Raw genomic sequence first — 25,691 nt, forward strand, 5'->3', positions numbered from 1 at the left:
TCTCCTATTAATTCCCTCTTATTAAAATGAAAGTCATTCAAACACACTGCGGTGTAGGATTCCTCCGATGGCCTGTAGGTACTTGATGTTTTACCAGTAGTTACAAGGTTGAATAAGAACAGACTAATGACAAAGCTGGATGGGAGAGGAGAGGACTTCAGGCATGTTGATGAATGTGCTAAAGGATGCAGAGACACTGGTCGTATGTCATGATGTTCCGTGAATGAAGTCCCAGTATACGGCCCTTGGATGTGGTACTTGATTGATTTTTATTTTTGCGTCGCACAACGACTGGTTCCCGGCTCATTTTGGGTTCACGGCACATTTTGCATCAAACCTGAACTAAGCCAAACAGGACCACTAGGTGGACATGTATATATCAAATGTTACCATACAGGAGGATCCGCTCGTTGGTTAACACAAACGGTTGCCACAAGATCAATCTGCCACAGTGATGTAAGACCACGAGTGTGCTATCACTACGCCACTAAGACTGATGAATGTGAACACTGTCAGCCACCGTTATCAGAAAGCAAAGTGAACTTTTCTTTGCTCTGCCGCGGCCCACGCAACTCTAATCAGATGGGCTTTCCGAGTGGGCCGGATCGGAGGGGAGCATGTGCCTGTTGGGGGGATGATGATGTAGGGTTCCTGTCAGTGGGGCGTCGGAGTATGACCATGTGACGCTGACCCCTGAAGCCCGCCACCGCCGCAGCTGCAGCGACACCTGGGAGACTGGATAACCTAGTTTGCCGAGCGACAGACGGGCGCCGTGGCTGTGCGGTTGGCGAGCTAGCCTCACCACATCTCCGGGCTTGCGGTGTTGTTGTCCTGCCGGACAGCTGGGTGGAGTGTCTACTAAGTGGAGAGAAGCAGAGTCTGGTCTCTCATGGTAGGAGAGCCTATTAGGGTCTAGGGAGATTTCTCTCAGATGTCTCTGGAACATGTGGGGCAACGTAAACGAGCTCTTGGGCTGAGTGATTGAAACTGGAGGACCGGCTACACTTTCAATGTCTGACGTTTCCCCTCCAAGTCTACGTGAGGAGCAGGCAGAACGCAGCCTTGAGAGTTGCTGAAAATGGAGTAATGAACGATGTGTTTGGATACTGAGACAAAAATGAGGAAAAGACAAAATATTAAAATGGCCTTTAATGTTTTTTTCACTCAGGATTTTGTGTTTTTGTTTGATTCAGGGCACTTGGTCTTCTAGTACAATTTTTATCACTTGAATATTTAAGAAAATATTTCACTTGAAATATGGCAGTTTTTGTTCTCGCCTAATCGTTGTTTATGTTACTGTTGTTTTTATTGTTTTAGATAGAGTTCCTTTTATCAGCCCGAGATAAGAGGTTTATGTCCATGTACTCAATTTGTTCATTGCTTTAAAATACATTCAGGCGTTAATGCCTTGGGCGGGGTTAAATTTGTTCCTGTGACTCTTGGAAAGAACTTCTGCGTTTTGAACATTTATATAATGTTTGATATATGGCATTATTATCGTGCTTGAATATAATGCTGATGGTTCTAACTTGAGGAAGCATAATCTTCCTCATTGTGTGTGTGTTTGTGTGGTCTGGAGGTGTGGTCCAGTGATTGTCAGTGAAAAGGCTGTAGTGAGGCATTGATGCAGGCAGCCCATTAACTAGACGAGTTGTTTACTGTCGTTTTATTACTCTGTCATTAGTGTTCTGGCCCGTGAAAGAGGAATGATCATTTTTCTATAGATTCTGTCTTTCTATTTTTGTTTGGTTTATTTTATTCGCTCCCCACTTTCTCATTCTGGTTCTCCACATCCCCACATTCTCATTCTGGTTCTCCACATCCCCACTTTCTCATTCTGGTTCTCCACATCCCCACTTTCTCTCGCTGCCTCTCTCCCTCTTTACTCCTAACTCCTTGTCCCACTATCTTTTCTTCTCTCTCAATCTTCCCCGTTAGTCTCCCTATTCTTTCTTTTACTATTTCTCACCACCTAATTTCTGTCTGCATTTCTGTCTTTCCACAGTTTTCCGACATGTTAGAGTATGTGATGGTTTAGGAATTAGACTGAGGAATTCGTCAGAGTTGTGCTGGACTGACCAACGTCTTTTTAATGGCACAATTGGCTGATTCCATCACACCTCGCCTCTGTCTGAACAGGGTGTTGATGGCCTCCAGCTTCCCTCTGCAACTCCTAATGCCCATAGTTAACTCTGAGGGAGTCGCGAAACACAAAGCAAACATTACTCACTCTGGGCTGTAAAGGTCAGAGATAAGGGTTTTACCTCTTTTATTGTTTGAGCTTTTTCCTTAAAACAACAACGTGCGCTTTTGCTTAAGCCAGAAGCTTTTTTACTGGCACTAACAAACGACAGGATTTATTTCACATTATTAAGCAGCGATTACAGTCAAAGCATCGATTAATGGATAGAAATTCACTAACACCACAGTACTATTTATGAAAGATTGGCAGGCGCCTGGCATACGATCACCTCAGCAGCCAACCCATTATCCCACTTAGTGAACACACACACACACACAGACCCATACACACACACGCACATTAGGCCTGCTCTGTATTCACCCGGCCGGTGTGTAATTCTGCGCCTGGTAATTTGAATAAGCAGTTGACACGGTTTGAATATTTATTCGGGATGTGGCGTATTTTGCCGTTAATTATGTTATCTAGGCTGGGCTGTTGCCGGGAGCAACCCGCAGATTCGGATCGCCAGACAGCGGTGTCGGCTCAGACAACCCAGAATGCTGACTGGATCCACTTTCCAGGGATTAGCGTAGTTCTAAATATAATTCTCTGTGTTTTAGTCGAATGTTTGGGGGATTTTTGTTGTTGTCTCAGGCTAAACAATCTGTCTTAACGTGGCATTGTTTCCTTCAGACTGTCCTTTCCCCTGTACTTCAACAATGTGGACAAAACCCGGCGTCCCGTCTAGTTCCCTGGCTCACTACTGCCCTTCGGGCTTTAGTCCAATGCATTGCACTGTGTAGGGAATATGGTGTTATTTGGGAAGCAGACAAAGTTTGTTCCCACATACCCCCCCCCATTATGTCTATCAGGAACTATTGACTGTCTGACTGGGACAGTGGGAATGTTGTCAGCACTTACTTTCCCAGAGCCTGCTGTGGAGATTTGGACATGACTCTGGTAGTAAATGGCTGTGTGTGTGTGTGAGTGTGTGCGCGTGTGTGCCCTAGCAAAGGAGAGGGATAAAACCACAGCATGAGAGAGCGAGATAGAGAGCAAGAGCGAGGAGTATAGAAACAGATTCAGTTATATGCTGTATTTAGAGTATTTTATTCAACACATGCTTTGGCAATTGTAAACAACTGTTTCCCATGCCAATGAAGCAGTTTAAATTGAAACTGAGAGAGGCACTAAGAATGAAGAGAGAGAGGGAGTGGTAAGGAGAGAGAGATGGAGAGGTAAAGACAGAAAGGGGCTCTATTATGGTCTGTTTCCTGGCTGATTTCACCCTGGGGTAGCAGCTGTCCCATAGGTAGAGGCAGCTCCAGAGCCAAACAATGCTCCTTATCAGACTGGCTGCTGGGTTTTCAGTCTAGAATAAAACTCTGTTATTCTTACCTGCTTAGGCCTCTAATTCTCAGTCACTGCAGTCTCTATCTCACTCTCTTTCTCACACACACACACACACTGTACACACACAGAGAACTCAAGAGGCTGGAGAGGGTCACAGGGGGTGTTCAAGTCTGCCTTTGAGCCTGTTCCTAATGGGTTTTCTTTGTGTCTCCAGCTCTCAGGTCGGCCAGGCCAGGCCTCTGAACACAGGAACATAAAGGCTGAGGCTTCATGATTAATCAGGGCAGCCGTGAATCTCTATCTCTCCTACCCTGCGTTTCCTAACGAAGGAGATCTGCCTGGGTTCCTAGGATTCCAAGCTAAATATAACTAGCCTGTGTGATTCTCCTCAGCTCCTCTCTTCCAATTTAAGACCCTCTAAATGAGAGCTCTTGGTAGAATTTTAAGGTGCAGAATTGACCAGAAAGTTTAATTCATTTTGTACATGGTTAAATGGTAGGCCTGTACACTCCAGTATACATGCCTGGGAATTGCAAGGAGACTTCACAATGAGATATTATCACGATACCCAGGAGTCAGTAAGATACATACTCAAACAGTTACAATCATGGTTCTATATGGTTTGGGATTTGATAATAGGATTTCGTTGTGACGCCTTTGTTCCAGACATATTTCTGATGTGGAATTCAGCAATTGAATGTAGCCTTTCTGCTTGGAAGTTGTATGGGTCTTTGTGTGTGCGTGCGTGGGTGCGTGCGTGCGGGCATCTACCCTTTGAGCACAAGCATCTTGATTTTTCTCTTTTCTCCGTGAGTATCCTCTGTTCTTCTGTGGCGATGCGGCAGACCTCGATGACGGGATTGACAGCTGTGATAGACAATGTTCCTCGTTAGCATAACGATGGATGTACATGAGGGAGTCATGGTGCTGTTAGAAGGTACTCTATCCAGCTTGAGTCCAGGTGTGAAGGATGTGACACACTATGGCAGCGTTTTCCAATCCTGGTCCTCGGGATCTAAAGGGCTGCACGTTTTTGTCCAAGCACTCACACACCTGATTCAAATGTTACCCTACCACATGCATTGGGGAGAACAAGTATTTGATACACTGCCAATTTTGCTGGTTTTCCTACTTAAAAAACATGTAGAGGTCTAAAACAAAAATCCAGAAATCACATTGTATGATTTTTAAATAATTAATTTGCATTTTATTGCATGACATAAGTATTTGATCACTTGCAAACCAGTAAGAATTCCGTCTCTCACAGACCTGTCATTACCTGTATTAACTGCACCTGTTTGAACTTGTTACATGTATAAAAAACACCTGTCCACACACTCAATCCAACAGACTCAATGGCCAAGACCAGAGAGCTGTGTAAGGACATCAGGGATAGAATTGGGAAAAGGTCATGTGGTCTGATGAGACAAAAATAGAGCTTTTTGATCTAAACTCCACATGTCGTGTTTGGAGGAAGAAGGATGAGTACAATCCCAAGAACACCATCCCAACCGTGAAGCATGGAGGTGGAAACATCATTGTTTGGGGATGCTTTTCTGCAAAGGGGACAGGACGACTGCACCGTATTGAGGGGAGGTTGGATGGGGCCATGTATCGCGAGATCTTGGCCAACAACCTCCTTCCCTCAGTAAGAGCATTGAAGATGGGTCGTGGCTGGGTCTTCCAGCATGACAACGACCCGAAACACACAGCCAGGGCAACTAAGGAGTGGCTCCGTAAGAACCATCTCAAGGTCCTGAAGTGGCCTAGCCAGTCTCCAGACATGAACCCAATAGAAAATCTTTGGAGGGAGCTGAAAGTCCGTATTGCCCAGCGACAGCCCTGAAACCTGAAGGATCTGGAGAAGGTCTGTATGGAGGAGTGGGCCAAAATCCCTGCTGCAGTGTGTGCTAACCTGGTTAAGAAATACAGGAAACATATGATCTCTGTAATTGCAAACAAAGGTTTCTGTACCAAATATTAAGTTCTGCTTTTCTGATGTATCAAATACTTGTCATGCAATAAAATGCAAATTACTTAAAAATCATACAATGTGATTTTCTGATTATTTTTTTTTAGACTCCGTAACTCACAGAGTACCTATGATAAAAAATTACAGTGGGAAAACCTGCAAAATTGGCAGTGTATCAAATGTTCTCCCCACTGTACACACTTGATTGATGTAATCAACCTATCATTTGGATCAGGTGTGTGAGTGCTAGGGCAAAAACAAAATCATGCACCCCTTTGGGTCCCGAGGACCAGGATTGGGAAACACTGCTCTATGGAATGAACCACTATTACTGGCTGTGTGCCTTTGCTATGCTGCTGTGTGTTGGGAATTTCTGGTCTGCTAGGAACAAGGACAGACTGATACTGTTGCCTGTGTGAGTGTGTGTGTAATTGCATTATTGTGCAAACACATTTAAAGGGTGGTGTTTGTGTGTGTGTGTGTGTGTGTGTGTGTGTGTGTGTGTGTGGTTGATTGATGGAGCTGTCTTTAGTGGGCCCTGCTGGGAAGCAGCGGGAGACACAGCAGAAACAGACCAGCCATGTGTATCTCAGTCCCCATCAGTCTGTCCCATGGTCACAGCACTGGGCTTGGTCTGTCATGTCTATCACACACACACACTTACTAAACACACACTAAACACACACTAAACATTCACACACACCCACACACACATTTACCAAACACACACTCAACATTCACACACACGGCACTGTCAGTTCCATAAGATTGTGTACATACTTCAGTTCAGCTTGCTGTTGAAGTCTGTTAACCCTGGCACGCTGAAGAAAAACAAAACAAAATGGTTGATGCAACTGTTAAATGACTGGGGTTGTACTGGGACGTAGTATGTGTTCCCAGCCATCCGTAATATAGCACATGAAGATGTTAGAGCCTCCAGGGCAGCGATACAGTCTTAGGGGTTAAAAGAAACTAGGCTATTTCAAACTAAAAGCACAACAAGAAAACAAACTTTAAAAGGACTCTCTACTACTACATGGGATAGAGAATAATATCCATTCTAAATTCTGCATTTCTTTGTGGACGTGCTATATTGGGCTCCCCCCCCCCAGGCTATTGGTAATAAAACCTGGCAGTCCACCATAATGGAGTCACTCAACCTGGTTTCTGGAGAGATCGCCGCGTTTCATTCTGTCAGTGGTTGCTGGGAAGACCCAAATGTTTCTTTTATGCTTAAAGGGATTAAAACGCGGCCATATCTGAGAGCGCTCTGTATGTTTCGACGATGACCGGGAGATTGCTGCGGTTCGTTTTATCTCAAGCAATTAACATCTGCGCCAAATTATTTTTAATCAATTCCCGATGCTACCTCTGAAACCGAGCGCATTCCAAACAGCGCCCTTAGTCCCTGAGTAGTGCACACATTTGTAACATAGAGTTTCTACTACCGTATCGGGGCTATATGGTGATGGTTAAAATGAGTGCACAGGGAATAGGGTGCAATTCGTGATGGACTGGGCTTTGTGACTGCAGGGGACAACTCCATCATTTGTATTGGCTTCTGAGGGGATGTCCCTGTTTTAATTCCATCCCAGTCATAATGTACTCTTTTGCCCCTGCATTTATATGGTATAATTGCCAGAGGAATTTAAATTACAAAGTGTACATAGGCCTACTGAAATTTGTTTAAAACTTGGCTAATTATATATGTTTCTTAGTCTCTTTAGAGTCATGTTTTAAAGCATAAGCAACTATTTTTTTTATTCCCTTTATTGAAATGTGCCGTCTTTTGGTTTTAGTGATCGAATGCATATTGTCATTGCCTCTAGCGTCTTGTTCAGTGATCTAAATCTCCACAATATCCAAGTAAATTATTTTCAGGAAAGGGCTAAGAAAAGCAACAATTGATGAACTTTCCTGCTCAGATACATGCTGTTGTTTAAGTGAGTTTGAACAGAATGCAAGGTATTCTGGCCATCCAGGTTGCTCATATGTACTGTAGAGGTGCTCCCACAATCCAGGTTCAATACCCGGGTTTATCATAGCAGGCTGTGACCTCTAGGCTCCAATGGACAGTGAATATTGGCACGGCGTTGCCCCTGGCTAAGTAAGGTCGAGGTAAGCGTTCCTTGTCCAATGTTACTCTAGCGCCTCCCTCAGGTGGTCAGGATCATGCAAGCTAAACTCATGTCCTTCTAGTCTCCTCCTTATTCTGAGTTTAAGTTAATTTTGTTGCAGGTCAGTGGAAAACACATCTTCCAACACCATGTTGGACAGTGCAAAACATGTTCTCAAGAAATTAAATCCTTGCGTACGTTATTTATATGAATGGGGGGGAGGGGGGCACTCCTCCCTCTACAGAGATGGATATGTTATACTTGGTGATTTCATGATATTCATCTTCCACTGATATGCAATTCAATTTGATCTACTTGTCTGTCTGCCTATTGTACAAGAGTTAATGTTCTCCCTATCTCTTCGTTCCAAGCACCTTGGTTGGAGAGCGAGGTAGTGACAGAGATGTCTGGATACGATTCCCTGAGTGTTTAGACACTGTTAAAAAGACCTCCTTTCTCCGGGTTGATCAAATGCCACAGATTCAGTTCTAATTAAAAGACAACTTTCCGTTAGTCTTTCTCCTGACTAGACTGTTGTTTCTCAGGCTGGGCAAGTCACAGATCACTGTGTAGATTAGGAGTTCAATTAGCGGATAACAGGTTGACTAAACAGGGCAAGGAGGACGGGAGTAGGGGGGAATATAAAATTGACTCGGAAGGAGACAGGAAAACAAGTTGCTACATCAGGAAACACAGAGACATTTTCATCTCCATGGAACTCCATGGAACATTTTCATCTCCAAAGTCCTCCTGGTTGTGTTGCAGATCAAGACGATACCTGACGGTTTCAGCTGCCACTTTGCTGACACCTCCCCCTCCCCTGTGTTGTCCCTGTCCTTGTCCGTCTGGTCATGCTTCCGACCTGGACTAAGTTTAAGTCGACTCTGGACTCATGCATTTATTAATTATTAAAATGTGTACTCTTAATATGTTCACCCGGCACAGCCAGAAAAGGACTGGTCACCCCTCTGAGCCTGGGTCCTCTCTAGGTTTCTTTCTAAATTTCGGCCTTTTTGGGAGTTTTTCCTAGCCACTGAAATTCAACACTACTGTTATTTGCTCCTTGGGGTTTAAGGCCGGGTGCTTTGTAAAAGCACTTTGTGACAACTGCTGATGTAAAAAGGGCTTTATAAATACATGTGATTGATTAATTGAAGGTGACGAGCCGCTCAGTAATATGTCAGTTACTAGAACAACATGCTGAAGAGGGAGTCACCTAATGACAATCCAGAGAAGTCTGGATGTCAAGCAATTAAGCAACATATGATACCCTGGTGCCCCTGTCAGATAAAGAGGTTGCGTTACAGCATGATACTATGACATAGCTAGTCAGATAGCAATGTTGTGGTGCAGCAGGATAATGTAACTTGGACAGATAGTCGGAAAGACTTGTTGTGGAATTGCAGGATTATGTAATGTGGACATATAGAGACCACTGCACCTTTTTCTATCCTTTCCAAAAAAGTTAAGAAGGAAAGTTTAGAGTGAGGAATAGAAGCGTTCAATTTGGAATGGTCTCTTAATTTTAACACTTCTTTTCCTCACTGAAAATCTTTTCAGCTATATACTCAGCTAGAGATGCTGTGGTATAGAAGGATAATGTAACATAAGGCATATAGTCACCTTGGGATGTTGTGGTATAGCAGGGTAATGTAACATGGACATTTAGTCACCTTGGGATGTTGTGGTATAGCAGGGTAATGTAACATGGACATTTAGTCACCTTGGGATGTTGTGGTATAGCAGGGTAATGTAACATGGACATTTAGTCACCTTGGGATGTTGTGGTATAGCAGGGTAATGTAACATGGACATTTAGTCACCTTGGGATGTTGTGGTATAGCACTTCATTGGGAATGTCCGTTTCATCTAGTTGAACGTGAGGGAAAACAAGTCTGTAATAGCAACTCCCAGAACTCCCACACACAAATAACAGTGTGAATGTAGGTTCATCTTAGTCAGGTCCTCTTTATACTCTGGCCATTTTTAGCACAATCCAGCGGATCCTTCATAACACAATCCAGCGGATCCTTCATAACACAATCCAGGGGATCTTTCATAACACAATCCACTGGACACTTCATAACACAATCCACTGGACACTTCATTACAATATCCAGTTGATCATTCATTACATAATCCAGTGGATTCTTCATAACACAATCAAGTGGATACTCCATAACAATGCAGTGGATCCTTTATACCACAATCCAGGGGATACCTAGCAATGCTACATTGTCTTAGCAAATCTTAGAACCAGAGACCTAATGATGTCCTATAACAACAACCTAATGATCACATCTGATTTGTTAGAACAGACTGAGAGACCTCATGATCAAGTGATTTGTTTTATACCAGCTCTATCTGAGCTCAGAATGGGATTTAAACACAGCTGGGAGTGTTTGCTTGACTGTCAAGGGTTGTAGGAGTTCAGCATGTTGTTCTAATGAACTGATTCACACATTGGATGTATTAATGGAACAGAGGGATGTACTAATGGAACACAGGGATGTACTAATGGAACACAGGGATGTATTAATGGAACACAGGGATGTATTAATGGAACAGAGGGATGTATTAATGGAACAGAGGGATGTATTAATGGAAAAGAGGGATGTACTACTGGAACAGAGGGATGTACTACTGGAACAGAGGGATGTATTAATGGAACAGAGGGATGTATTAATGGAACAGAGGGATGTATTAATGGAACAGAGGGATGTACTACTGGAACAGAGGGATGTACTACTGGAACAGAGGGATGTACTACTGGAACAGAGGGATGTACTACTGGAACAGAGGGATGTACTAATGGAACAGAGGGATGTATTAATGGAACAGAGGGATGTATTAATGGAACAGAGGGATGTACTACTGGAACAGAGGGATGTACTACTGGAACAGAGGGATGTCCATGGAACTGTCCACACAGTGGTTGATGTGTAGAGGGACTGGCTGGGTCAGGACTGGACAGGCCAAAAATTGTGTTTCCATAGAACTATATATTTCTTCTTCTACCCCCCCACCCCCCCGTCTGTCCCCCCCCTCTCTCCCTCACTTTCTTCCCTCTTCTCCCCACCCTTCCCCTCCCCCACCCCACTCTTTCTCTCCCCCCTCCATCTCCTCTTATCCTGTCTCCCCCCCCTCTCTCTCCCTTCCCTCTCTCTCTCTCGCTCCCCCTCTTCCTTCCCCTCTCTTTCCCTCTCCCACTGTCTCTGTGCTTTCTCCACTCACCACACAAATATCATTTTGTAATGCAAACAAACTCTCACACAGAATGTTTAGTCTCCACTCAGTTCTTCTAAATAGCATAAATTTAAGTAGGAGATCAGTTGACATTTGGTGGGACAAACGGGGCAACTCTATGGTGATAGATGGCTTACATAAAGTCACAGATGATTATTCAGGCTTACCTGCTGGTGCACAGAGGGATGGAGGATGGGGGGGGGGGGCGAGGGGGGGAGGTAGAAGAAGAGACTGGAGAGACGGATCTACACAGACTTTTCACTAGTCCTCAGGGGCGCATTCCAACAGGCCTTGAAGAAAAGTGAAAACAGAAATAAATAACAATATCTTCCCCTTTCTCACTGGCTGTCTGATCAATGCTGCAGCAAAGCAAAGCTCTTAGGAGAATTAAGAGACTGTCTCCTCAAAACATTTTCCAGAACACTTTACAGAAATCAATGTCTCTCTCTCTCACCCCATGAACTTATGTTTTTTTGGGAGAAATAGAAGCTTTGTTTGGAAACAGCAGGAGTTGTTCTACTCATAGTATTACACCCAGCCTTTTGTACTATTCTACTCATATAGTATTACACCCAGCCATGTAGTAATATTCTACTCACGTAGTATTACACCCAGCCATGTAGTACAATTCTACTCATATAGTATTACACCCAGCCATGTAGTACTATTCTACTCATATATTATTACACCCAGCCATGTAGTACTATTCTATTCATAGTATTACACCCAGCCATGTAGTACTGTTCTACACATAGGGTGTAACGGTATGCAGATGTCACAGTTAGGTACGATTTCTGTACAATTGAAAATGCAAAACATAACGTTTATTTTAATTTATTACGAAGTTATAAACTTTGCCCATTGCCACTGTAGTTAAAGCATGCACTAGGTAGGATTCTTTTCAGTAAAACAACTATTACATCATTTTGCAATTACTCACCGGTCAGAAAGCGGTTCCGCACCAATGCCCGATAGAGAATAATAATTTTACCTGTAATAAAATTACCTGTTCCAAAACAAGCGCTAACTCAGAGTTGGACATTATTCGTAGCCCTGCTACTGTTAGCTTATGTTTCCGGGTTGCTTGCTATAGAGAGCTAGTCTAAATTGCGGTGTCCATTTGCCTTTTTGACCTTTCCCTTGATTTGCTCACTACTAGCCTCTTGTGGGCATGTACACATTGTTGTGTTTATCAGTGCCGGGCATTCACGTTTACTAGTTCATGTAGCTAGCTAGCAGGTATCGCTACATTGTAGAAGTATGATCTCAATCCACACAGGTAGGATACCCGATAAAATCAGGTTAATGAAAACTGGAGATATAGCAGCTGCTGTAGCTAGTGTAGTAGGAACTGTGTAGCTAATGTTTGTGTATTTGATGAAGACCTAGCTTGATAATAACAAATGTAATGTCTTCCCGCTTATTAGTAGTATTCCCAACCAATGATACGAATGATTACATTTTCGCTCTATAGGAAAGATTATACAGTAGGAACTGTTCTAAAGGGAACCAGCGGAAAAGTGTACCAGACATGCCTTTTCTGATTGGCTGTTGCCCACCGCCGGCAAGCGAAGTTACATGTTCCAGGCTACTTCAGTTGCTAGGTTACGACTCCAAGATCCGGCTCCGGTGGAAAACTAGTTTAGAATGTGAGTTTTGCTCACAAAAACGTAACATGTGTTGTTAAAACTAGTCTATATTAATTCGGATCACAACGCGTACCCATACCGAACGTCCTGAAAGGAACTTTGCTGGCTACAAACTTCAGTAGCTACACTACAGTAAGCCTGAAGTAAAACTGTTGATGGATATATTGCGATGGACGTAGTGCACCGACAAGGATATTTCTCTCGATTTTTATAGCATAGTGGTTGGCTATTCAACTGTCATTGATTTCTAAAGAAACAAACCAACCATGGAGTGATTGGAGTCATTATTTTTATTATTGTTGCTGTATAGCCATTAGCTATCCATCTACAGTAATCTCTTTCTAATTTAACGTGTTGAATGTAGTGTAGCGATCCTGTTATTCCTGTTGAATTTTTGGATGTTAACAAATGTAGGGAACTATGGTTTGAGAACCGTGGAGTTGTGACTAATTGGATTGACAATAAAAGAAGGAAACAGAAACCACATCTATACACACATATCACGTGCAACAACACCCGCTGTTTAAATAGCATAGTGGTTAAAGAGTCTGTCACATAGGAGACCGCAGATCGAATCCAGCCGGGCAACAAGATTCATCCCTTCAAATCGCGGGCCGGCAGAACTAGGCTTTCCCTGTTTCTTTTCTTGTTATTGTGTCATCATGTGAAGAGTTTAAAAGGTACTCACACCATAGGGTGTAAAGGTATCAATTTGGGATTGGGATCTCAAAATTCTCCAGTTCCTCCTATCACAGAATTTTGTCAAGGAGACGACACCTCATAGTGATGCCTGGAACGGAATAAACCAATGTGTGTGACATTTGGCAGCGCTCCGTTGATTCCCTTCTGTCTATTTCCTAGGAACACGCCCTCCCAAAATGATGGTGCCGTGTTAAAACTCAGCAACATGCTTGTATGTGAACAGCCATGGCTATCAGCGCAAGTGTGCAGTATTCATTTTTGTGAGTCTAGGCTGTGTTCCCATGTGGACTGCTGTTTCAGATTGCAGGGCTGCGTAATATGAAGGAGGGGTGCCTGGCAAGTCACAGTTTGGTCGGCCCGATGCCGGGAGATGTTTGCTTGGTGTCCTGACATTTTTGGATCCTTATTGTATGAAAATCTTTTGAAATGTGTGTGCGCGTGCAGGTTTCAGAGTCTCTGTACTGTTAGAGTGTAATTAAAGCTGTGATGGGGAAAAGATGAGCTGCTGATTAGCATCTGGTAAAGAGGTAGTTTGAGATATGGCAAAGAAAACCCCTTTATCTATTTCTCTAGTCAGATTGCAAATTGTGTCTACATACAATTTGAAAGTACTGGAAGGTGGACAGCAAACGTTAGAATTTTCTTTCCAAACTGGGCGCATATACAATCCCACTTCCCAAAAGAGTTGGGACGCTGCGTAAAATGCAAATAAACACAGAATGCAGTGATGTGCAAATCATTTATCCCGGTATTCAATTGAAAACAGTACAGCGAAGACATCACATTCTGAAACTGAGATATTATTATTTTTTGGAAAAGGCATATCATTTTTGATGCCAGCAACATGTTTAAAAAAAGTGGGGACAGCAACCTGTTTACCACTGTGTTTCATCACCCCTTCTTTTAATAATACTCTGTAAGCATTTGGGAACTGAGACCAATTGCTGTTTTGAAAGTGAAATGTATTCCCATTCTTGCTTGATATATGATTTCATCTGCTCAACATTTCAGGGGCTCCTTTGTCGTATTTTTCATTTCATAATGGGCCAAATGTTTTCAATGGGTGACAGATCTTTACTGCAGGCAGACCAGTTTAGCACCCAGACTCTGCTACGGAGCCATGCTGTTGTAATATGTGCAGAATGTGGTTTGGCATTGTCTTGCTGAAATAAGGCCTTCCCAGAAAAATATGTTGTCTGGATGGCAGCATCTGTTGCTCCAAAACCTGTGTATATCGTTCAGCATTAATGGTGAACAATATGTAAGTCACAGATATGTAAGTCACCCATGCCATGTACACTAATGCACCCCCATACCATCATGGATGCTGGGTTTTGAACTGTGAAGTCACTGTGTTTAGTCCAGAGGACACAGCGCCTTGATTCCCAAAAATAATTTCAAATTTTGATTTGTCAGACCAAAGAACAGTTTTCCACTTTGCCTCAGTCCAGCGGTGGTTCTGGATCTTGTTTATGTATGCTATCTTCTTTGCATGGACTCTTTCTCTGTCTGTATTTCTGTCTCTTTTATTTTGTTTACTGTGCTTCTGACTTATTTTTTCTTTCTCTGTCTCTCTTTCTCGCTTGTTCTCTTACAGGCAATGAGACTCTCTGCAGCACCTCAGTCCCCAGTTTTGAATCATGTCTTTGTCTTTTACCTAATGAACTCTCTTCTGTATTTAGTCTCGTGCTTTATGCTCCCTGAGGGTCTGCCAGACACACACACACACACAGTGTGAGGCCGTTGAGTTCGCTGACTGCTGCAGCTTCTTGTTTTGGCTATAAGACAGGCTTTGTTTAGTCCTCTGAGCATTGTGAAAGGAATGTGGTTGTGCTGTTCTGTGCTGGCCTTCTGCCCTGGGCCGCTGCCATAGAAATAGGATTACAGAACCATTGATGAATGTATTTCCTGTTATTTTGCGTCTATTTCTAGAAGGCGTCTGCCACTACTGCCTCTTGTTGTTTCATCTGCGGACACTTTCTGTCATTATGAAACGCGTATGACTGTTCCTGTGCTTGTTGCCGTAGGGGCTAGCAGATCTACAGTAGGTGTGGCCTGGGGTTTGATATGTGGATGGCTTCACATCACTGTGCTGTTGGTAGATTTAAGAGTTGATGGTTTTTCTTTTTTTTCTCTCTCTCAAAACCCAAGAGAAGCTGTTAAGCTGTTGCAGCCATGGTTACTATGGTTACTATGACCACTATGGTTGCCGTGGTGAGGTCAGTTATATGTGTCCCTGGCTGACGTGAACTGCTACGGTTAAACAGTCTCCTTAATCTGCTGTTTGTTTTCCTCTGCAGCCCACTGACTTTTAAATGAAAATTATTTCTCTAATGGACCCAGCAGTTCGGAGGCTGAACTCAATTGTTTCTTTGTTTCTTCAAAGAGTGTGAGTTCCCGGTGGGCTTTTAACTGTTTTATTCCACTTTGACTTTGAGAGTCTTCTTATTAAGGATTAATTGGTTTATACTTGGCATGTTGTGTTTCAATACCCACTCGACCCTCCTGTCTGTGTAAACGTCCTAACAGACAATGTAATGAGCTCATGCAACTTTCCTTCATGCCCAAACCTCTTTTTTTTTAATTAAAGGCTCTAAACAGAAACACTGAAGTCAATACATGCCGATACTGAAGATTCAGCTGATTTCCAATTAAATGAGACGAAACGCTCAGTTCACAAGCTTATCGGCAGCCTAGTGTTTGATGTCTTCTGTTCCCTCCTGTTCCAAGGGAATGAGAACTTGATTGAGCTGCTTAAAGGGACAGTCTAAAGTCACAAAGTCAATTTCCGGACCTATACATTAATGATGTGACTGACTCTAGGAGAGCATATTGTAACGTAACTGTTGTAATCAAGTGGAACCAAAAAATAAATGCTTGTCTTGTTTTGAAAATGTTTCTGTAATTCTGTCGTTGGGATCATTTGATCAGTCCTGTCATTCTGTTTTAACTAATGAGTTGTTACATTTCACCAGCCAATTCCAAGGCTTTTTACACAAACAGGAAATGTATGAATTGCTATTGTTTCAACTGTTGATTCCAACTTTGAAGGGGTGGTTCAGTGTTATAGCAAATGAGGCCCTTTATTGTCTTCCTTGTCAGCTAGCACAGCTCTTGCTGTTCTTGTGTACACCACTGCCAAAAAGTGTTTCCACTTGCAATGCAGCTTTTTGTTTCCCGGGACGCACAGTTTAATTTCATGAATTTGGAAGATTCTAACAGTGCTAATTCCAGACTGGGACAGAGGTGAATAATGGCTGTGGAAAATGACTCCATGGGCCTTCAAGAAAAACTCTGTAAGCCGAATTTCACCCAAATATGAATCTAGGTTGAACTATCCCTTTAGTGAACCTACAAAACAGAACCAATGTTATAATGCACTCGAGGCAGGAGTATACTGGAGTATTTTTTTGAGTATTTAAACCTGGTTTGGGAAGAAGATTCAGGGATCATCCCACGGGTGTGTGCTTGCTAGCTGGGAGGTGTGGGAGGGTCTTTCTAATTCAGAATTGGCTTCAGCTCAGGGGTCCAAATTAATATTTTGAGGGACCGGGAAGCTACCGGGGGGAGCTGGACCTATTGTCTCCACATCAGCTGCACTTGTTGACGGGCTAACAAAGAGGCGTGTCCGTGAGTAACAAAGAGGCGTGTCCGTGAGTAACAAAGAGGCGTGTCCGTGAGTAACAAAGAGGTAGATCTGTGTGGCGTTTACACTAAGGGCCTTGGCTCCCTCCACACCGCCTCAGAACACTGATGGAAAAAGTACTGTGTGTGTGTCTGTGGTAATGATGAACTACATTGTCCTCGTACACCTCCATGTGTAATTAATGGTAGAAGTGGACGGCCCGCTGCGCCACAACAGGGCCATTCAGATTACAGGCTGCCGTCATTAAGGAATTAGAAATGAGTTACAGCAGGTGCCTACAAGGGGCCTCTCATTTCCCGACCGGGCCTCCGCTACACAGGCACCATGCGCTCTTAAAGTGGACCTCTTCAGAGTATTGAACCGATTTCTGTTGATTACACAATCACAAGCAGCTTTATTTTTAACATGCTGTACTAGTGTTTTTAGTTAAGTAATTGGGATAGACCTAGTTCTGTACTGTTTTGATGTCCCCTGAGCTTATGAGAGAGTCAGAGGAAACGAGAGAGAGAGCGAAAGAGACGCACACAGAGGTTGGCAGCTTTCCTGTCTGTCAGTGTAGATGTATGAGTTGTAAAACAGATGGTTGACAGACACCAACATCTCTACTGCTCCAGGCTACACTGCTGATGCGACGCAAGCTGGCTGTACCTTGAACGAAGTGTTCTACTTTTCCTGATGTATCTGTCTGTCTATAACCCAAATCACCCAGCCGCCACACAAATGAATAAATTATCAGCTATCTTGCATATTTTAAGTCTTAAATCATGTCAGAAGTTTGACACTTGTTTTCATGGGAATAATTTCACATCGGTGCCTTGAAAGAGTGTCTGCTGTCCAGGGACGCACGCTAAAAATGGTGTAACTTTAATACAATCAACTGATGTTATTTCCTTCTGGTGTTTCACTTATTCCAGATCTATATGTGGTACGTTGTAATGAAGAAATTATCATAATTTTTTTTGTGCAATCTTACACCTTCAAAATGTTTTTCCATTCAGTGAAGTCTGCCTACATCTACATCAGGATATCATTTCCCTTTGACATTGTGCTATGAACACACCGTGATGTTGTTGGGGCTCAAACGCCCCTCCCCCTCGGCGTCAGGTCATGTCTGTGCCATCAGAGTGGCGTTTCAGTCCAAACGGGTTGTTCTGATGTGGAAAACATCACGTGCACAGACACAGTCAACCTCTGTCTCCGGAGGTTGCCTGGCCTTTGATCCACTTATGGCCAGTTCTGCCAGCGTACAGTATATCACTTTAAGACCACAGCCACTGTGGTGGGGGGGGTCGTTGGCTGGGGGGAGGAAGGAGGTGGCACCCAGGGAGTGAGACGGATGTTGGAGGAGATGCGGGGAGGCGAGGCTGGACCCCTACCCTTCGGTGGCTAACTGGGTAGACATGGGAGAGGGGGTGAGGTGGGGGAGAGGGAGAACTCCTCTAATGGGGGACTGTGTGGAGGGGAGGTGGTGGCAGGGGGATTAAAGGGGGAGAGGGCCCCATCTGTTAGTGTTTTCTCTGAGGCCAGGTCATGTGACACTGCTTCCATTAATGCCCAATCCAATCAGAGAAAGTGCCGGAGATAGATCTCCCCTCAATGACGTCCATTCATCCCTTCACCTCCAAGTCTGGACAACCGGAGCATTTATCACCGCTGTCTTTTCACTAAATCTCTCTTTCTGTCTCTCTCCCTCATTTCTATGGGCAATTATAAATGATAGTAAATTATTACAGCGCCGCGTAAAAAAAACAACAGGAAAACAACAGGCTCTTGTGTTTGCCAGTGTCAGCTGCGCGGCGTTTCCCTGTGGACAGCGGGATGTTTTGAACGGGGCCGCCTGGAGCCTGGGTACTGTGTGTCGGTCACGGATGGGCAGGTTTCTGGTTGTGAAATGGCTACTTCCTGAGTCCCGATCATTGACGGCGTGCGTGACGGCCACTGTGATGCTCTGGCGCTTTGGTAACCATGGTGGTTTAGTTTGGAAAAATCAGATTTTCTCTGCGTTCCCGGTGATAGGTGATTGTGTTTGCCCTAGAGCGGGTTTCCATTCAATCCCTGTGTACTCCATTGCATCACCGCTTCATAGCCGACTCTAAAAATAAAGCCTAATAGAAGATATGTAAATAAAACTGTTAAAAAATCATTCACTGCCAAAAGAAAATGTATCAGCCAGTTCACAAAGTTGGGCTTTATTGCATCTTGTCATTTGTATGCTACTCTGGTTGTTTTTTAAACTATAGAAGGCATCTTTTAGTCGCATCTGTCATCTGTGAATCTCAACAGCATGGCAAAAAATGAATAACAAATATACACACACACACACACACACACACACACACACATACTTTATGTATTTAATGGGGACGCCAATGTTGACTGTCCTTCAAAAATCCTGCTTTTACTAACCCTAACCCTATCCCTAACCCTAACCCTATCTTCAGCCCACATGTATTGACAATAACCGTTTTAACATTTATGGACCAACATAACCCTATCCCAACTGTAACATTTTTGCGGAAAGGAGAAAGGACCACATTTTGGGGACATTTGTCCCGATAATATATTTGTGCTAGGAATACACACAAACAGCTGTGAGGGAAGAATGCGGTGATTGGGGTGTGTGTGCGGTGATTGGGGTGTGTGTGCGGTAATTGACGTGTGTGCGGTGATAGGCGTGTGCGGTGATTGTGGATGCCCAGGGCTCCATGGCTGAGTTTTGACACTGCCAATGAGCTGCCTCCTGGCTTGAAGCTGTCTGAACTCAGCCGGACACCGGTCAAGGAGAAGACAAAGCGGAACAGCTCGACAAAACCCTCAGCGTCTCAGTCAGCCAGCCACTAAAGAACAGGAACTCATTCTGCGCTGTGTGTCTGTTCTCTCGGCTTCTGTTGCGCACAAGTATAACAAGTAGGAGGAAATTGATATTGGGTGTGTGAAAAGAAAGAGAAAGTTGAGACGGAACCATTGATCATAGCTGAAAGGAGTGGTCCACCTCAACAATCATATGAACAGTCCTTTATGATAAGAACAAGACACAGTAAACCATTTTCAAAATACTTTTTTAAATCTTGGACTCAAAAGATCTATCTCAAAGGAAAGCTCCGTTGGGCTTGTTTTTTAATTCCAAGTTTAGTTAAGGATCTAATTCCCCCAGAGTAGCATATGACAGGTGGTGGTCAGTCATACTCATGGTCACACTATCTGCCAGGAGGCCTTGTAATCCACACTTCCAGGCCTTTTAAAGAGACATTTGAGGTATCCAGCAAAACACCAGAATGGGGTTAGAAGACAAACACACTACTATTGAACTGTCTCCCAAATCCCACGCTATAGTTTTGGACTTCACAAGTCTGTTATGGAAATAAGAGAAAGGTAGCCAAACTAATTATGTTTTCTTTCTCTCCCTTTCTCTGTCTCACCCTCCCTCCCTCCCTCCCCCTCTCCTTCCCTCTGTAGTTGTCTGAATGCGTGTACGTACTGTAAAACCAAGCATGCCAGAGGTGACCTGGCCAGCTACCCAGTAGAAGAGCTTGTGGAGAGAGCCAGGCAGTCCTTTAACGGTGAGTCCAAACACACTGCGTCCGTCTCGGGCCAAAACACGGACATTTAACCGAGTCCGACCTGCTCCTCTGCGTGTCAGTACGGTGGAACGGTTCCCCGGGCGATTCTGCAGCCGGCCAATGAAACACCGCTCCGTTCAGGCTGCACATAATGACCACGTTGCGGGGAGTCGACAGTGGAGAAACACAAACCATGACAGCCGCTGTGTTTTTTTTTTAGTCTGCATCAAGCGCAGGTCTGGGCCAAGGACATGGGACTTTTAATGTTCTCGTTGGCAGCCTCCTGTCTGTAGTCTGATTGGATGGCAGGTTTCCTCATAGCTGCTACACACAGGTGGATTTCACCATTCATCTACGTTAGTAGCCATACAGACAGACTGGTGTCTGTCTGTATGGACTCTTATCTATACACACACACACACACACACATTAGCCGATGTCTCTTTTTTGTCTGAAGCATTAGTAGCTGTCGGTCTGTCGGTCTGATGTTTGTCAGCAACACTTCCTCCATGTCACGGGGCAGACAGGAGAGACAGGCTATCATGTAAACCAGCCAATCGGTGTGTTCGGCTGTGTTTTCAAAGAGTGGGTAAACTGAGGCTTAACTCCTAAGAATTCCCAGTGTGTTTTGACACGGGTGGGCTCAGTTTATCTCTCTGCTGAGCCGGGCTTGTTTCCCCGGGTCCAGGTGGAATACTGACCCCATCAGTGATGTTACTGTAACAGCTTATGAATCCCTTTTATTAAATGGAAAAAAGCAACGATAGTCTCAGATCTTTGACATGTTCCACTGATGAAACTGACAGTCCATGATGAAGATTATCTTCATTTATGCTTTTTAAACCCTGTCTGTGCTTGTTTTTTCAATCTCTTTCCCGTGTTGAAGTATTTGTAACCGTCGTCTTAACACCGATTTAAGAGTTAAGTCGTCCACTGTGGAGCATAATAATAATAATATTGTTGGCCTTTGCGCTTCTAACGAACGCATGCTGATGTTGTTTGTTGTTCTCAGGTGAACAGGTTGGGCATCTGGTCAAACGTAGCGCACTGCATAGGGAATGTGGAGCCATTTGAGAGTCGGCCTGACAGATGTAACAGGGCAGATGTAACAGGTCCATTCGCGGCCAGGGGTTTCTACAGTGCCTAGAAAACATCTGACCCCTCGGCCTCAGTGGCAGCCAAGTCAGCTTTAGTATCCGGGCCGACGCCGTCCGGGCCGCAGTTACATGTGTTGGCAGACAGCAGCGTGAATTAATCCACTGGCCCACAGGAGAGGCCAGCTGATACGTCCGGGGGTTAATGGGAATCTCACTGTCAAAGCTGTTTTAAATGTATGTGTATGTATGTATATATGTTCTATAGATGTCTTTGCGTGTGCAGTCTCTGCTTCTGCTAGAACAGCGGTGTGTGCATTTCATAGCGGGTGTGAGAAAGCAGTAGTTGTTTTTGACCCGAGGGTGGGACTGAAAAACGAGAAGTCACCAAACAGTTAGAGCAGCGGGGGCAAAAGGGAACAGACCGTTGGTGCGTTTTAGAAAGAACACCAATAACTGATAAAAAAAAAAAAAAAAGAGGAAGTTCTGGTTTGGCACGACTGTCAGTCACGTTTGAGACGCCTTTACTGTTGAGCAACATGCTGATCTTCTGTTTATCTGATCAGCTTGTTACAGTTGAAGAGAAACTCATTTTGTTAGGATCTGTTTACACTATATTCCACTGTTTACACAATGGGCTGTGTGTGGGTGTGCGTGCGTGCGTGCGTATACTACACACATTTTGGTGTTCGGGTTTGCCAAAAATAACGTGTGTTTGCACAGCTGCAGTAGCACTATAACTGTGCGTCTGACCTTTGAACCTTGACCTTAAGGGAACAGGTTCCTCCAATATTAGATTAGATTCAACTTTATTGTCATTGAACAGTACAACTACAGTACCACAAAATGCAGTTAGCATCTAACCAGGAGTGCAATCAGAGGAGGGCAGAACATTTACAATTATTAACAAGTATTTAGTACATGTGTATTACAAGTGGAATGTGAAGGTGTGCCATGAAGGCAAATGCAGTACAAATGGCAATAGTGATGTGCCATTAGGCAAATAGAGGAGGGCAAATATCTGGAGTGATTAACAGCTGCCCTGGAGGTACGTCCCTTTAGCAGGGTTAGGCAACCCTGTTCCTGGAACAGTTTGCAGTCAAAAGGGGCTGTTCAGGACCAGCTACTTACCGCCTAGAGACCGGAGACAAATGTTGTTATCTGGCTGGCCACTTTCTGTTCATGCCAAGTACCCCCGACCCAGATTCTCAACGGTCTGCACACCTGATTAAATGACTCCAAGTCTTGATGAGTTGTGGGCCAGTTCTGTCAGGTGTACCAGGATGGGGCTTTTAAACCCGACACACACATTGGGAAACATCTGAGGTGTCCTGAGTAGAAGGTGAGGAGACCCAGTGATAACCTGTTATCTGCAATGCCAGTCACGCTCTCTGTCGCCGCTGCACCGCAAATGAAAAAACCAGCTCACATTTACAGATGGATGGAGGCTTATTTCCCATCACACAGTCTATGGTTAAATCCTTTATTTCCCCATCTACTGCTATGGTCAAATGACATTATGCTTCCTGTGCCTCGCCAAGTTACCCAGGCTTATCTCACCAAATTAAACTTCACAAATACACCGCTCAATGTGATTGGCTATTTGGTTTGAATAAAAGGCCCAGGAAGTGAATACTAATTCCGATTGCCTAGTTGAGCAATAGTGAGGGGTTTATTCATTTATCAGGGTCTTTCTGAAAGGATTTATGTATTTATTCAAATGTGATTTGTGGTAAATATTACCCCCCCTCCCAGACTAAACAAATGCAGTTTTAAGTCATTTGAATTATTCAAATTATTGGATGAATGATTTCACATTCAGAGGCCTTTTTTACATCTATTTCCTGTTTGTAGTCCTCATGCGAGTTGGTGTCTAGAATGCTCTGAGTGACAGTGTGTTTGTGTGCAAAAATGACGGTGGGTTAGTTTGAATGGTTCTGAGACACTTGTCAAAGGCAGGAGCCCCTCCCTGCCTCTCCCAAACTCCCTCCCTCCCTTTCTTCCACCCTCTAGACGAGGAGAGAGAGAGGAGTAAGCGCCATACGTGGTCTAACGCTTGGCAGAGGATTTCAAGGCTTTTCTGTTTGTGTACTTGTGCCATCCTGCTCCAGCTCTTGTTATGTTTCCCCTCTCTCCCTCCCCCTTCTCTCTCTGTCTCTGCCTCTCCCTCCCTCTCTCCCCCATCTCTCTTTGTCTCTGCCTCTCCCTCCCTCCCTCCCCCATCTCTCTCTCTGCCTCTCCCTCTCTCCCTCCCCCATCTCTCTCTGTCTCTGCCTCTCCCTCTCTCCCTCCCCCATCTCTCTCTGTCTCTGCCTCTCCCTCCCTCCCCCATCTCTCTCTCTGTCTCTGCCTCTCCCTCCCTCCCCCATCTCTCTCTCTGTCTCTGCCTCTCCCTCCCTCCCCCATCTCTCTCTCTGTCTCTGCCTCTCCCTCCCTCCCCCATCTGTCTCTGCCTCTCCCTCCCTCCCCCATCTCTCTCTGTCTCTGCCTCTCCCTCCCTCCCCCATCTCTCTCTCTCTCTCTGCCTCTCTCTCCCTCCCCCATCTCTCTCTGACTCTCCCTCCCTCCCCCATCTCTCTGCCTCTCCCTCCCTCCCCATCTGTCTCTGCCTCTCCCTCTCTATCTACCTCACTCTCTCTCCCTCCCCCATCTCTCTCTCTCTCTCTCTCTCTACCTCCCTCTCTCTCTAGGTCTCTTACTCAATCTCTTCCCCTCCTTCTCTAACTCTTAGACTCTTTCAATCTCTCCCTTTATCTTTGCTTCTCAATTTAATGTAATAATAAAAAAAAAAGCTTTATTGGCATTGTCAGCCTGGCACCTTTGCCAAAGCAAGGTAAATTAATAATTAGTATCAAAAGTTACAAAATGTTTTAATTAATAACTATGTAGAAAAAGAAACAAACAAAAAACAACATAGTAGTACATTGGTCCAGACCATTATATTATACACTCACCAAAAGGATTATTAGGAACACCTGTTAAATTTCTCATTAATGCAATTATCTAATCAACCAATCACATGGCAGTTGCTTCAATGCATTTAGGGGTGTGGTCCTGGTCAAGACAATCTCCTGAACTCCAAACTCAATGTCAGAATGGGAAAGAAAGGTGATTTAAGCAATTTTGAGCGTGGCATGGTTGTTGGTGCCAGACGGGCCGGTCTGAGTATTTCACAATCTGCTCAGTTACTGGGATTTTCACGCACAACCATTTCTAGGGTTTACAAAGAATGGTGTGAAAAGGGAAAAACATCCAGTATGCGGCAGTCCTGTGGGCGAAAATGCCTTGTTGATGCTAGAGGTCAGAGGAGAATGGGCCGACTGATTCAAGCTGATAGAAGAGCAACTTTGACTGAAAAAACCACTCGTTACAACCGAGGTATGCAGCAAAGCATTTGTGAAGCCACAACACGCACAACCTTGAGGCGGATTGGCTACAATAGCAGAATACCCCACCGGGTACCACTCATCTCCAAATACAAATAGGAAAAAGAGGCTACAATTTGCACGAGCTCACCAAAATTGGACAGTTGAAGACTGGAAGAATGTTGCCTGGTCTGATGAGTCTCAATTTCTGTTGAGACATTCAGATGGTAGAGACAGAATTTGGCGTAAACAGAATGAGAACATGGATCCATCATGCCTTGTTACCACTGTGCAGGCTGGTAGTGGTAGTGTAATGGTGTGGGGGATGTTTTCTTGGCCCACTTTAGGCCCCTTAGTGCCAATTGGGCATTGTTTAAATGCCACGGCCTACCTGAGCATTGTCTGACCATGTCCATCCCCTTATGACCACCATGTACCCATCCTCTGATGGCTACCTCCAGCATGATAATGCACCATGTCACAAAGCTCGAATCATTTCAAATTGGTTTCTTGAACATGACAATGAGTTCACTGTACTGAAATGGCCCCCACAGTCACCAGATCTCAACCCAATAGAGCATCTTTGGGATGTGGTGGAACGGGAGCTTCGTGCCCTGGATGTGCATCCCACAAATCTCCATCAACTGCAAGATGCTATCCTATCAAAATGGACCAACATTTCTAAAGAATGCTTTCAGCACCTTGTTGAATCAATGCCACATAGAATTAAGGCAGTTCTGAAGGCGTAAGGGGGTCAAACACAGTATTAGTATGGTGTTCCTAATAATCCTTTAGTGTATAGTGT

General features: G+C 44.2%; 1 protein-coding gene across 1 annotated transcript in view; it reads left to right on the forward strand.

Moving 5' to 3' along the window:
- Positions 1-25,691, forward strand: part of cdkal1 (CDK5 regulatory subunit associated protein 1-like 1) — a 400,231-nt gene that overhangs the window by 143,154 nt on the left and 231,386 nt on the right. Inside the window, exon 8 of the mRNA XM_013137938.4 lies at positions 20,324-20,427. Coding sequence (XP_012993392.1) covers positions 20,324-20,427 — 104 coding nt within the window. The remainder of the gene's footprint in view (positions 1-20,323; positions 20,428-25,691) is intronic.

Source organism: Esox lucius, chromosome 16, assembly GCF_011004845.1.
Source record: "Esox lucius isolate fEsoLuc1 chromosome 16, fEsoLuc1.pri, whole genome shotgun sequence".
Classification (NCBI taxonomy): domain Eukaryota; kingdom Metazoa; phylum Chordata; class Actinopteri; order Esociformes; family Esocidae; genus Esox; species Esox lucius.